The 15,544-nt window shown below is 36.6% G+C and overlaps 1 protein-coding gene across 2 annotated transcripts in view; it reads right to left on the bottom strand.

Moving 5' to 3' along the window:
- PIK3C2G (phosphatidylinositol-4-phosphate 3-kinase catalytic subunit type 2 gamma) overlaps positions 1-15,544 on the bottom strand; it is a 373,997-nt gene that overhangs the window by 268,263 nt on the left and 90,190 nt on the right. For both annotated transcript variants that reach the window (XM_041735425.1, XM_041735426.1), the window contains 3 exons: positions 10,726-10,848; positions 6,386-6,419; positions 1,184-1,379 (listed from right to left, as the gene is read on the bottom strand). In XM_041735425.1, coding sequence (XP_041591359.1) covers positions 1,184-1,379; positions 6,386-6,419; positions 10,726-10,848 — 353 coding nt within the window. The remainder of the gene's footprint in view (positions 1-1,183; positions 1,380-6,385; positions 6,420-10,725; positions 10,849-15,544) is intronic.

The raw sequence follows: 15,544 nt of genomic DNA, 5'->3' as shown, positions 1-15,544 counted from the left end.
GGATAACCCCATCCCCTACTGACTGGGGAGCCTGCATAGGACTGGATCCCAGGATCCTGAGATCATGGCTTGATGCAAAGTCACACTCTAAACCGACTAAGACACCAGACACCCCTCATCTCATGGATTTAAAGAAATATGTTTATATGTAGATAGGTAGATAGTGTTTTTTACATACAAAAGTAAATTTTTTTTTTTATTTGAAAGACAGAGTGAGCAAGCGAAAGAGATCAGGAGAGGGGTGAAGGGCAAAGGGAGAAGCAGACTCTCTGCTAAGCCAGGAGCCCGATATGGGGCCTGATCCAGGACTCCAGGATCATGACCTGAGCTGAAGGCAAATGCTTAACCAACTGAGCCACCTAGGCACCCCAAAGGTAAATTTTTCTTTCTAATTAACTTTATAACTGTTTGTATAGGTCAGTTACTTGCAAAAACACATACAGTAATTTTTTTCATTTTACTGAAATGGTTTCAGCTTTTCTTTGAGATGCTAAATGCAGTGGGTACAATAAATCCATTTATAAGTTGCTATTCTGTATTAACTTTAATTGATTTAATCCACATTCTCTACAGATTAAATCCATAAGGAGTTTAGAATAATGATTATAATATTAATCTAATTATGTTATTCAAAAAAAGTACTGCATAATAGAGCCAACCTAAAATCTAGCGATGCTCCACACATAATTGTGGTTAATTTCCATTGTAACTGAAATAACTCTTGGCTAATTCCCACTTTATCAAGGTACTAATTTCACAAAATATCTACCACTCACAACTTGATGGGTATCAGAGTGATTTTTTTTTCTATTAAGTACTTCTCCCTGTGTATGTGCTTTCTCTCTCTCTGTTCTATTAATTAGCATTGGTCGTTTAAATTCAAATGTAAAAAAAAATTAGGGCAATCACTAAATAGGATGAGCATTTACTGTTTCCATAATGATATACTGGCAATAAGCAGCTATTTTTAATATGGAGAATGGGAAAACTTGAAGACTTGAGAGAAAAGGAATGTGCATTTGGGAATGAAGTTTTTAAAAATGGTTTTAAGATAAATCTACAGTTGCTAAATGTCAAAATTTCATGAAATATTTGCTCCTGCAAATAAGAACAAGACAAATTATATTCTAATTAGAAACCATGTGAAAATTAGCATTTTTATGAAAACTTAACCACCACTCACCTGTGCACCCAAGTCTCTGGAATGTTGTGAACTGCATACACTGTGAAGCTAAGGTGGGAATGGAGCCCAGGATTTACATAGGAAATGTCATTGGGCACATTTAGAGGCTGGAAATCTGCATAAAAGCTGCAGCAATAGACACTGATAAGCTGGTAGATGGACCTGGATAGTGCAGTTGTCACTCTCTCTATCAAGCCTAAGGGGGAAAAAGGATAGAAATCAGGTCATCTTTGAAGGGCCATACTTATTATAAGCCATCAACTACAGCTTTGAAATTTCTTACTATAAATTTTAAATAAAATTAAAAAAAAATTTTTTTTAAAGATTTATTTATTCATGAGAGACACACAGAGAAAGAGAAAGAGAGGGGCAGAAACACAGGGAGAGGGAGAAGCAGGCTCCATGCAGAGAGCCCAATGGGGGACTCAATCCCGGGACTCCAGGATCACGCCCTGGGCTGAAGGCAGCACCAAACCGCTGAGCCACCCAGGCTGCCCTAAATTTTTATTAAAACTTAATTAAAATGACCATCCACCAACTAGAGCCAATTAGCCATCTGTGCCTCTGTATGTAGCCTGAAGCAGCTGATAGTAGTGTAGATAATCAATAAGCTTTCATACCTTCTGTTGCAGAAATCTTGGCGCATGGCCTTTAATCAAAAATCAGACTTTTGGATTATTAATTTGGTATTCTGTAATTTGTAATATTTTTTATCTAGTTTATGATTGTTTAGGATTAATTTCCCAAGAAGGAACATGTTTTCTATAATGGCTTGTAAGTACTTCAAACGAACCCCACTTAAAATTAATCATAATAAATTTGACTATGCTACGGTGTTTACCATTAACTTAACACTAATCATATACATTATGCTGCTGTAAAAAGAGAATAGTAACAGTATCTGGCTGGGATCTGAAATAAGCTTGAAATGAAAGATTTATGATGCTTACTAAAACTCTTCAAAATCAAAGCCTTGCTGAAGTTTTACTATTAGCTATTTAAAGGGAGTTTATTGATTATTCCTAAAAGTGACTTGTCATGGAGGAAGAAAAAATGAAAAAAAAATAAGACTAAGTACTGGGGCTAATAGCTCTCAAGTGTGTACTAAATGAAGGCATGCCAACTTCTCATAGACCATATGAAGAAACTTAATCACTAAATTTAAGGTAAACTTTTCTGGCTTTCTTCCAATAAACTCTTTTTCCTGGAAAAACTCCTATCCAAAGATGAAGGAAGTAGAAGAGACTGATGAAATGGGCCAGGTAGCACAAGATAGTGGACTTTGAATCAAAATCATGAAAGAAAAAAAAAAAAAATCAGGAAAGATGGTGCTATCACAACGGAGAAGCTTAGGAGGATGATGAATGTTATCCTAGGAGTGGAGTTCAGGGTCAGACCTTTTAATGGGGCCAGTGAATAATTCTCACTACTGATATTTTTGTTGTTGTTGTTTTTTTCACTCCTGATATTTTAAATGCATTAATATACTCACGACTTGTGATTGTTTTTGTTTTAATATTCCACAATAGCAGTGTTTCAGAAGTTAAATGAGTAAGCAAATATAAAAGCTCAAAAATTATTATTTTTTTAACCCAGATCAGGAAAATCTTTGAAAAATATTTAAGTGATAAAAGGGTTTAGGAAATGAAAAGAATGTACAAAGCGAAATAAGTTGTGAATGGAAGCTCAGTTGCCCTCCTCAGTCATGCCTGATGGGCTCGGCTCAAGGAGCCCCCGGTGGGGTGGCACGGTCAGCTGTGTTCACGGTCCAAGACCCCTTGGTCCCTTCGTCCTAATACAGCATCTGTCAGGCTTCATTCAATCGTCGACATAGGCCTCCTTAACTCTTAAGAGTTTCATTCTGGTAGACGAGGATAAAGTAGAAAAACCCGGAGAGAGAAATATCTGCCCTGAATGCTATCCTTTCCCATCCTGGGCCAGAAGAACATAGTGAAATGCCACATCTTCAGTATTTCTACTTTTCTGCCACTTCGTCCCGGAAAAAACTAAGTGGAACCACAGCTTAGCCTGTGGAGGGAAGACAAAGATGGAATCTGTGTTCCTTGGTGGTGCCCACTTTGCTGAGGTGAGGCGGCCTTGAGGCCCCTATACCCCCCCCCCCCCCAGAAGCGGGAGATCTAGTCAGGAGGCCCGAACCCTGTGTCTCAGAGGTCCTGAGCGCTACTTGGCCAGTGGGCGCGACCACCAAGTGGGTACTGCGGGGGAGGGGTGGTGCCAGACACACAAGGTGGCAAAAGCTGGCACAGCAGATCTCAGAATCTGCTGGGTGGACGCGGACTGGGAGAACACCTCCCTCGGGCTCTGTTTCTGTAATATCCTCACTCTCCGGCTTCCAGTGAGATTTGGCAAGTCTGGCTCCTTAGGCTAGATGGCGGAGCCTTCCCTCAGCAAACCTGTGCTGACTTTGCACGTGTCTGCCGATGACGTCAGCGGTTTCTACCGCGCGGGTCATGGAGGAACGTTCCATTTTAGTAAGCTTCAACCCCAAGCTTAGCCCGTTTGCCGCCTACAGGAGCCGGTGTGCAATCCTTTTTGGAGAAGGCGTCCACGCGGTACTGGGCGTGCTGGATGAGGAAGACGTGCTGCAGGGCCTTGCCTCTGTGAACCCCAGTTCTTCTCCAGACTCCAGACTCCGCTTCCACCCGAGGACCCGGAAGGACACGGTTCTCTTCCGTCGGAGATGGCGTCCCAGTCACCCCTGCGGCACGCAGCCACGCCCTCAGCACACTTCTGCGCCTGCGCGGGGCTACCCAACTCCTCAGAGAAGAGCCCTATGGCCGAAGCCCCAGGCAGCTGAGGAGTCTCCGGAAGCTCAAGTAAGCACATCGTTAGAAATTACGCGCTTAAAACCGGTCGTGATTTGGTTTAATTTGATGTGTGCCCAGTCAAATCACGCACTGCCGTTGTTTGCGCAAACACACGCCCTCCCTCCTCAGGTTATTTCTGAAACTTAAATTGCTTGTAGTTTCTAGTTGTTTTGCAAGGAAGATAATACAAAAGACCTAGCTTTTCTCGCCAATAGTCTGCAGCGTTCCAATACCAGACAACTTGGCTACTCAAAAAACAGACCAATTCCAGCATGGAGCCTCTTCCCACAGCCTGCCTCTCAACTAGGTCTGTCCATAATTAGGCATTTGTTGTTGTTGTTCAACACATGCTATTAATCACTCATTTATAAATTTGTACGAAATTTATAAAACGGCCAAATTTTACTTAAAATGGCGTCCTTTGTTGAAACAGTCTGAGGGGACAAGCAGCATGAAAGAGCTCTAATTAAAATTCTCTGAGAAATCAGCAAGTGGCAATTAATAAAACAGAAGACTAAAGCAGCATAGAAATAGTTTTTAAAGAGGACTCATGACACTCTGGAGGCCAACCAACAGGGATTGTGCTGAGCAACAGGAGGCAGGGAATTACAGATTTATAGAAACATGTTTCCCAGTCACCACATTGTGATGTTGGCCCTCTGAAGCAGGAAGTACAAACTTCTTGTTAATAATTCCCAATCTGGTGCAAATGAATACACATCTAAAATAAATCATAAAGTTGGGTTAGAGATCTTATTAATTTAAGCCCCAGCACGTATTTTGGGAAATCATAATCGTTTGGATAATGACTCAAACTCTACTCTTGACTTTTTGTGCAGAGATACAGTTCTTGGTCATAATTTGCTTCTCTGAGGTAGTATAGAGATGCGTGCCTTATGCATTATAGCATTACTTCCAAAACTGGATGAAGAGTCCATTTCAAATGTCAGAAATGTACTACGGACTCAAGATGAGGTTGGTGGTGAAATACGGAGTAATGATGTTTATCACACCTGATTTTACTCTGGGAACCAGTTATAGTATCATAAAATTGAGAAACAGTGACAAATATATATTTGGTTAAAATACATTAATTAGAACCTGTGATGATTTAACATTGAATATAAACCTTTGGGAACATTCTTACACAGTTTTGTGGGATCTTATATCTCATCCCCTGAGGAATATGGGATGAAGAGATTTTTATTCCAGCATTCCTAAAAGAAAGGAAGAGAGGTCCAATTCCATATAGGCATACCTCCAGCTTGTTAACTCCTCATTCTGTCACTTAGACTCGGTGTTAGTGATATTGTTAGGGGATATCTATCTTGTCCCTTCCTTAATACTGTTCTGGAGTTTAGGAATGCCTGGAACAGGGGTTTTTTGCATGAGCAGTTTGTTTTTTCTCCATGCCTTCTGCCATCCCTTTTCCTTTGTGATGTGAGGTAGAGAATTTCTTCAAATGTAATTGTCTTCGTTTGAGTGGTGGGAATTAGGGTTGAGAGGATAACTCTCTGCATATAGCTTTGTCCTAAAAAGATTCAGGCTTGGAGGGCAGATTGGGGTTATCATTTGCGGTTCACTGTGACCTATAAACCTAGAGTGTTAGTTGAACATAGGTGAATCCGTTTCCTTGAAGATGCTCACTGTTCATATGCCAAATACCATTTGCTTTTGCAAACAGAATAGCTCTGACCACACCTTGCACATTAAATACTATTATGTCTTCTATGCATATTAGGGAAATTTAGGATCAAAGAATTAAATTTCTAAGATCACAGAGTCAAAAAGTGGCAGAGTTGAAATTAACCAGATTTCAAAAGCCAGGTCTTTTGTTCTGCATCACACTATTACTCCTCCACTATTTTTCTGTAGAGGCAAAGTCCTCCTGTGGCTTGCAATTTTATAGTCTGAGTCTCTGTGAACCGTAATTATTCCAGAACCTAATCCTCCTACATGTTATGTTAGATTGGACTTTCAAATAGAGTTTGAATTTAAATCTGAAATTAGTGACTTTAAAGAAAGACAGCTGCTACTTTTCTGACTCTTCTTTTACATCAAAATATAATTAGCTAAATAAAATTTTATAGTTTCTTGGAATGGTTATAAGAATATTTTCTGTATTCTTTCATTTTTACAGATCTCTTGACTTCCCATTTCTTAAAAATGTCAGGCTAAAAGTTCAGAGTGTGAAGTTTTATTCACTTGCAGAATAATCGTTTCCATCAGTAAAAAGTTTTAGCAGTGCATTTTCACTTCAAAAAATATTTCTGTATATGTGTTACCTTAGTATTTGGATGAAAAATTGAAAAGAAATTAAATTATTTGGATTCTGTAACTTTTTTTTTTTAATTTGGGTACGTGTATGTTTTACCTTTTGCTGAAGTCTCTGAATTTTGATGAAAATTCTAAAAAATAAAAACAAGTACAAAGATACAGTTGTTATTTAGAAAACAAACTCAAAAAACAATCAAACTGATAATATCCAGATCTAAACATCAAAATTTCTCTGACACGGTAAAAAGACAAAATGTTTATTGAGGTCATACATCAATATTGCTTAATAAACAGGGGGAAGCTAAATTGTAAGATGAAAGAAAAACCTTTTGAATGTTTTAATAAACAATCTAGTTTTTTTGACTGAAAAAAATTTAGAGTAAGTTCAGCCTGTTTAGTATATTGGAATAGCTTTATATTTATTGGCTAAACTCAATTCCCTTTCCATAGCAGTGAATGATTTTTTGAAATAAGTGCATTTTAATTATTTGTTTAATATGCTCAATTCTTATTATTAGCAATCATTCAGTTGTAACCTTCGGACTACAGTGAAAAGAGGGCTGGATGGAAGTAGGCAGAATTATGCAAACTCATAATATAGTTTAATTATTTTTAGGAGATTTTTAAAAACTGATAGTAAAACACTTGCAACCATATCCTAAATTTAAAAAAATGTACTGTCTGAAATTTTATTTTCTGTTGTCATTTCAGTTCACATCCATTAGTGTGGTTTTATTTATTTATTTGCTCATTTGTTTATTTGCATTTATTTTTGTAGGAGGTATAGAATTACCTAAGTGGTTTAGAAAGTGCTAGTGATAAATTCATTATTATGAAAACTATATAAGTGATTCACAGATTCACTAAAAATAAAATTTCAGTCCAAAAGCAAACACATTTTCTAATATAATCCATTTTTAAAAAAGATTTTATTTATTTATTAGAGAGAGCTAGCTAGCGAGAGAAAGAACAAGAACAGGGCAGGGAGGGTAAGAAAGAGAGGGAGAACCCAACTCTCCGCTGAGCTAAGCTGGGAGCCCCATGGTGGGGCTCAATCCCAGGACCCTGAGACCATCACCTGAGCTGAAGGCAGACACTTAAACTTGGTGCCCCAATATGATCCACTTTAACTGACATTAAATTTTTAAAAATTTTTGCTTGGACGAGTTTGCTTTTAATTAATGAAACCCCAGATTCTCAAACAAACTAAGGAATAATTGTTTTCTTATAACAAAGAACTTTCTACAATATTCCTTTAGAGAGAAACACTTCTACCATGTTTAAAATGTAATTAAATTTATATACAGCTTTTCACTTAAAAGCATTGTTCACATAAACCTTTTCAGAAGCATTTCTCTTAGGTATAATATTTCATCTGAGCATAGTTTCAATTACTAGGCTTAACAACTACATGTAAGATCTTCACCCCTTCCATGTGGCTGAGACTATTAAAGATGTTAGCCTGACTTAACTACAATTCAGTTTATTCAGAAATATAAACTTGTATTTTAAAATCACCATGACATCCACCTACAGCACAATGTTTAAGACCATATTTTTCACTTTGTGTTTCATTTATTGTGGGAACATGTAATGGAAATATATTATGTGAGATTCTGGAACATAATATTGAAGGATGGAAAATTGTTTCCAATACTGAATGAGAGCATGAACAAGAGTATAACTACATTTGTGATATGATTCATGTAGGTTACATGGGGAGGAGTCTCAAAAACTACCACCAGCACCATCCCCACTACCTCCAGTAATGATAATGACTCATGCAAGAAACTATCATCTGGACCTTTACTAACGTTATTTATAATGCTCATAGGAACCCTGCAATTTCTGCTATTTATTTATTTATTTAATTTTTTATGCGTGCATGCATACATGCAATGAAGAAAGCTGAAACTCAGAGATGTGAATTAATTTTCCCAAAGATATTCAGCTAAAGACTGGTAGATATTGAGTTCAAATCATATATTTATGACCCTAAGCTCTTTGTATTTGATTATCAGCTCTAAGTTCTTATAATGTTTCCCAAATGTGATTATTTAAGAGAAACTAGTTGCTTGTGGAAAATTAACTCTCACTACCCTGTTATCCTGACATAACTTCACCTATTGGAATGCTCTTAGTATCATATAATTCTTAAGTTCTTGAGTTCACCAAAATACTTATTTTTATAACATACAGCCATTTCCCACTCTGACATAGAATAAAAAATATGACCAGATTAAGTGAAAATTTATTTTTTTTAATATATTTTTTTTTAATTTTTATTTATGATAGTAACAGAGAGAGAGAGAGAGAGAGAGAGACAGAGACACAGGCAGAGGGAGAAGCAGGCTCCATGCACTGGGAGTCCGATGTGGGATTCGATCCTGGGTCTCCGGGATCGCGCCCTGGGCCAAAGGCAGGCGCCAAACCGCTGCGCCACCCAGGGATCCCAGTGAAAATTTATTTTCAATTTTTTTTCCTTGTTATCATTTGAGAAGACTATGGATATTAATATGTACATAAAAAAACAGCCTTGGAGACTACATAGTTATTTCATTTTCCACTATAAGTTGGAAGGTATAAGAGTAGATATTTTCCCATTAAGAAAAATGTAAGGAAATAAAGTTATTAACTTCAGACATCAAATTTTGGTATTTATTGATTGTATTATTTAAATTTTGATTTCTTCTTTGCTCTGGGATTTTAGCTTTGAATGGATGTTATCTAGGAAATTTTTTGGTGGGATGATTCCACTGCAAATGAGTCATCACTGTCACTATGTAATACCAACAAGGTATTTAAATTTCTATATTCATTATTACTCTCTAATTACAAAAACAAGTTCTAATTAAGATAATAGAAAATCCAACATTAAGAAATTACTGATTTTTCTCACCTATTTGAAACAATGATGATGATTTATATATACTAATATAATTGTCCACTTTCTAAATCAATCTCTTTGAAATTTCAAGGCTGGCATATTCAAGGTAGTATAATCTGTGCTGTTCCTCTTTGGGCAGATAAGGAATACATGTAATCACTCTCTGTTATGAAAGTTCACATATATTGAGGAAGGGGCTTGGGTTCAAATCTCTTTTTTGCCACTTATTCTTTTTACACAAGCATTCTAGACATCAGATTTTATTTATTTATTTTTAAAGATTTTATTTATCTATTCATTAGAGAGAGAGAGAGAGAGAGAGAGAGAGGCAGAGACACGGGCAGCAGGAGAAGCAGGCTTCCTGCAAGTAGCCCAATGTGGAACTCGATCCCAGATCCCCGGATCATGCCCTGAGTCAGAGGCAGACGCTCAACTGCTGAGCCACCTAGGCGTGCATAGGCATCAGATTTTAATAATAAAATTAACATTAAAATACCAATTTCATAGCATTGATATGAGGATGAGTTAAAATAAAATAAAAGTGGTATAATAAGTGAAACTCTTTTATTATTGCAATGCACTATCAAGTATTAGTTATTATTCTCATCATCATATCTTTCTGCTTCATCATTTGCTAAACTAATAACAAGATTGAATTGATTTATTGTGACCAGATATCCTAATCTTTTTATTGGGCAATAATCACACCTGTAATTCTACATCAGATTTCTGAGATTTTTAAAAAATCACATAATACTTATTTTTTAAACTGAAAAAAAAAACATGCTATTATTGCATCTCTGGGATAATATAAGCAGTGTGCATTGCAAATTCAAAGATAGCACAAAAACTGGTCTTTTCTTTTCTATATGTATGTTTTCCATATAAGTATGAATACTTACCCCTGCATATACTGGGTGTATGAGAACCATTAATAGTCTATATACACACTAGCCTTTGTTTTTTTTTTTTTTTTGTTTTTTTTTTAAATAGGGCCACCATGTTGCACTATGTCACTCTGGTTTGGTGTGGGGAAAGCACTATTTATTTATTTATTTTAATTTTTTGATAATCACAGAGAGAGAGAGAGAGAGAGAGAGAGAGGCAGAGACATAGGCAGAGGGAGAAGCAGGCTCCATGCACTGGGAGCCTGATGTGGGATTCGATCCTGGGTCTCCAGGATCGCGCCCTGGGCCAAAGGCAGGCGCCAAACCGCTGCGCCACCCAGGGATCCCCACACTAGCCTTTGAATGTTATTATATAAGCATATTCCTCTAGGTAGGATGGTAGGATTGATTTCAGTCTCACTTGGAAGATATATTGCAATTACAAACTTCAAAGATGTAAGACATTTCCTTTTAATATAATTAAATCCTTTTGGTATAATAGAATCAAGTTTCCATTAACCCCAAATGATTGAAATATATATACACACACACACGCACACACACACAGACGCACAGTATTTATTTAAAATTCTTTCACTCTTCTTAATTAATTATTGAAGTCAGGTCTAAAATAATTACTGTCTAATAAATTGGTATATTTACCTCTGTTTTTCTCTGAAGAATTTGATTTAGTTCATTTACAGCATCTGTAATTTGTTTGGTCTCCACACACCCCAGGACACTGCATATATTTTTTACGTCTTCAATAATATTATCTACATGTTGCTATTGATGAAAAATAAGAAGATGCGATTTAATTGGGATACATTTTAAGTCTTTTCCAGATTAAGAAAACACAACTACTCAGTTTAATATGGAGAAGAAAAATTTATAAGTAGTTCATATGGAAAAAGCAGTTGTTTTATTTGTGTGTGAACTCAATTTGAGTCAACGTTGTGACATGCTTGATGGATCTACTTCATTATTAAACTGAAAGTCATATATTCTCCGTAATTAGAAAGTTAAACCCACCACATATTCCATATGTATTATCTTAACTGGAGTTTAGTTTTGGGTACCACATTTGAAACTAGACTTGACAAAGTAGACTTTTCCAAAGAAGAGCAACCCAGTCATTGATATATTCATTCAAAACAATGTAGTAGACTTTGTTTTCAGCTCTCCAGTAAGGTTTTGTGTGTTAAAATCCTGGTTCTGCTCTATTTGTAGCTGTGATTATCAAATTATTTAACTTCTGTGGATCTAAGTTTTCTCTTCTGTAGAATTGGAACAATAATAATTAATTAGAGGGTTGCAATAATGATTAAATAAAATAAAATATGAAAAAGTTCCTGGCAGAGAATAAGGGTTAAATCTTAGCTAATTAATTCATTTTTGATTAATTTTTACTCATTTACACAAATTTTTCAGTTTATATGAGAAATCAGATACTGTATATGTACACATATCTAATAAAATAAAAATTAGAAGGTAATAAAAACTATGAAAGGGATGTATTTGGTGCTATGATTAGTTTTCATTCAGACATTTGAAGTTGATGTATGACATGAATTTGTGGAAATCTCTAAAATATTGCTAATTAAAATGCAAATGCTGAGTTGACTTGGTCAGTTGGTAGCTAATTTATGCCTTCTTTTACTCTAGTCTTGAAGTGCTTTGTATGTGATCTATTTATCTCCTTTAATCTTCCTTAAATTCTGAAAGATAAACATATTCATTACATTCGTAAATCGCTGAGATTGCTAGAATGTTAAGTGAAATGTTGCAATAGTAGAATTAACTTGATGATTTATTGGATGATGTATAGACCAACAGAAAGTTTGGATTTAAATGATTCCAAAGTTTTATGCTTGGGAATCCTAGAAGTTAGGATCCCACTAATTATGGCAACAAACAGGCAAAATGGGAAGATTTTTGATGGTATTGTGATGCATATGGTTTTTGATATGCAGAGCTTGACCTTCCCTGGCAACAGTCAAGCAGACACAACCTTCATATATTGGGAAATGCAGTGAGGTTCTAGCTCTGCCAACTATTGGATTGAGAAAACACACACACACAGAACACGTGCTCATATAAATGCTAGATGAACTATAAGAAAAAAGTGTAAATGTATATATATAGCTTAGTCCAAAACAAGGATAGGATAAGTTTCTGGGTGATAGAAATTTAAAGAGGAATCTTAAAGCCAGAGCGGTGTCTTCAGCATTGATGCTGCAATGGACTGTGGGAAATATCAGATTAAATTTAGGCCCTCAGGCTTCAAGACTGGTGTTTACTGTTCTCAGTGGGGCAAGTGCTGAGATTTTAGACCTAATTTAGTAGGGGGAAGTAGGGAAAGGAGCAGATCTGGAGCTGAAATCTCTGAATAAACCTCTGACACTGGATAGGCTGTCACCTGCAAAAGGTGGGAGAAGAAAAACAATGCCTACTGACCAAGAGAGTTTTTGAGGAAGGCTCTCTCTACTCAGGAGCTTTGACTGAGTAAAATGATTACCTGAAAAATTGTGTGTGTAGCTGTGAAGCATGGATTTATACTATGGCAGGAATTTATGCCAAAAAAAATGTGCCAGAATATAGTGACTATTTTGGACACAGGCAGAAGCAAATGCAAAACTGCTGTATGGAAACACATTTCTACACTCCAAAACCACGGAGTTTCTCCTTATATATACACACATGGGCATATGTTCTCTCTTTTACACACACACACATACACACTCTCCCTGGTAGAAGGGGAATAATCAGCCTAAAAATTACAAATTCTATGATGACTGATCCACCATATGAAAGATTCTACAGATATAAAACATGCATTAGCACCTGATTTTAAGGGATATAAAAGCTAGATTTGAGTGTAATTTTCATAGAGGTGATACCTAGCCAAGAATTTAGATATTATTGTCCAAAGAGAGAATTTAGAAGAAATAAAAATTGAAAGTGGGATATGTAACATTAGAACATCTCATATTTAGGTATTGGAGAAGGGAATTTGGGTCACAGATGGAGCACAGATGGAGACCTAAACTAGAAAACTGTAGTGTAATGGACATAAAGGAAAGGTAGGTGATGGTACAAGGAAATTTTACCTTGGAAGAGAAGAAGGAAAAGGAAACACGGTAACTCTTTCCAAGTATTTGAAGGCTGTTTAAGTAAAAAAGTGATTAGATTTACTGTAAGTAGCTCTTGAATGATAAATTAAAACAAATGATTGCAAATTTAGAGACATTCATTTTCACTTAGTATGGGAAAAGTCTTTGTAAAAACTGGCTTGTTCAAAAACTGAGAGACTGTCCTCTCACACATGTAGAGTTCTCCACATTATAGGCAGGCGAAGAGTTAGGAACATCAAGAGATTTTTGCATTGCATAGGAGTTTGAACTGGACTACCTCTTAATTCTTCCTATCTCTGTGACTCTTTGGGGTAGTGAATGCAGTTTTGATATTTTATATGCCATATTCCAAACCTATCATAGGAAGTATTTGATGTGTCATAGACTCTGAAGGAGCAGCATTCTAATACTTTAGATATTAAGCATATACTAAAAGTATTTTGAACATTGGCGAAGATTGGTGACAAACTTTTCTGTATCTTTCTGGACGACAAAACAAAACAAAACAACATATCCTTTCCTCCCCACTTTCATTTAGTTGTGATGGAGACCAAAGGAACAGCCGTGTAAAAGCTTGCCATTTTCCAGGTTGTTTTTTTTTTTTAAGATTTTATTTATTTATTCGTGAGAGACACAGAGAGAGAGGCAGAGACACAGGTAGAGGGAGAAGCAGGCCCCATGCAGGGAGCCCTATGTGGGACTTGATCCCGGGTCTCCAAAAATAGGCCCTGGGCAGAAGGTGGCACTGAACTGCTGAGCCACCCAGGCTGCCCCATTTTTTCCCAGGTTTTATATAAACCTTACTGAATTTCAATTTATATTTACTTGCTGAAAATTGCCAAATTTAATTAATGAGTTTGGAGACAAACTGAGAATTTAGAATGATTTTTGTTCCAATGAAGTAGTTATTGCTATTATAATTTGTTCCTTAAAGATTAAAAATAGTATTTGGAGGGGTGCCTTGTGGCTTAGTCGGTAAAGCATATGACTCTTGATCTCAGTCAGGGTTGTGGGCTTGAGCCCCATGTTGGGTGCAAAGATTACTTAAAAATAAACATTTAAAAAAATAGTGGAGTTCCATTTCAGCTTAAAATATGTATCTTTGGTCACAACATTGAAATAAAAAAAGATAGGTAATGTACAAAACCATAGTTTTTCCTGACCCCATTATAGATTTGAGGTTACAAGGTGACCAAGTATACTGGATGCCAAAGAGTGATAGATCCCTCTAAGGAGAGATGGGGCACACAAAGTCTTTGATCTTTAACAGAACATAGGAAAAAGAGGTGACTATTGTACAAGAGGGTAAGAATAAATTAACTAAAATTTTAACAAATTCTTAAATGGCCAGGTATGAATTAGCATGTCAATTTAGAATATTTGGGAGTCTAAAACATAAAGAGAATTTACAATTTGTAAGTTCTTTTCCACGGATGCTTACCAGCTCTTCAGGGGAAATCTTGTTCAGGAAATGAAGGTCTATTTAGTGGTCCAGTACATAGCAAATAATCATGTGTTTCTGGGAGGCACAAAGGTCTGCCCACTTTTGTGGAGCCTTCTCCAACAAGAAGCAAAAGTTTTATGCTGCTGATTGATGGTACTAGGAAAATGGTAACACTCAGAAGGGCAGAACACTTTCTTTCACCTTGATCCCAGGACAAAAAAAAAAAAACAAACCAAAACAAAAACAACAACTCACTTTTGGGGGAAAGGGAAGGAAGGCAAACAGTCTCCCTGTGGGCAAAAGGTAGACCTAGCTGAAGATCCTTTGCCAGCGAGGGAAAAGTAAAAGCAAAAACCTTTGGTTCTTGGGAAAGGGGAAGGATACCCTATCTTGAGTCTAGGATCCTACATGGATAACAATCAGAGGCCAGATGCCACTGCCAGAAAGAGCAAAAAATCATCTGTACAAGACTAACTACAGGTATAAGGCACAGTTTGGCTGCCATTTAGAGGAGCAGAGATTTGTAGACAATTCCAGTCTTGGCTACTGTAAAACACAGTCTGCCTATGGCTGTGATTGATCATTAAAACACAGACTTCCCTTTACCTTATTACAGAAGATGGGTCTATTTTGAATAATAAACAAGAGCAGAATAGTGCTGGGGGAGAGAGAAGATTATTAAGAAGGACAAGCAGGGGCTGTTGAAAGCTGAAATGAAGCAAGAATAATGAGGAAGGAATTTTGGCACCATAACCCCCACTGTAAGTACAGGTATAGTGGCTAAACACTACTTGAAGGAATTTGAAGCCTGAAGTGCCTTGACGATAATGATAGCAACAATAAGACACAAATACAGCACAAATCTTAACTATATCAATCATCCATAGTAATAGCATCACTAAAG

This window comes from Vulpes lagopus, chromosome 21, assembly GCF_018345385.1.
Source record: "Vulpes lagopus strain Blue_001 chromosome 21, ASM1834538v1, whole genome shotgun sequence".
In the NCBI taxonomy this organism is placed as follows: domain Eukaryota; kingdom Metazoa; phylum Chordata; class Mammalia; order Carnivora; family Canidae; genus Vulpes; species Vulpes lagopus.
This window is presented reverse-complemented; position numbering and strand designations above follow the sequence as displayed.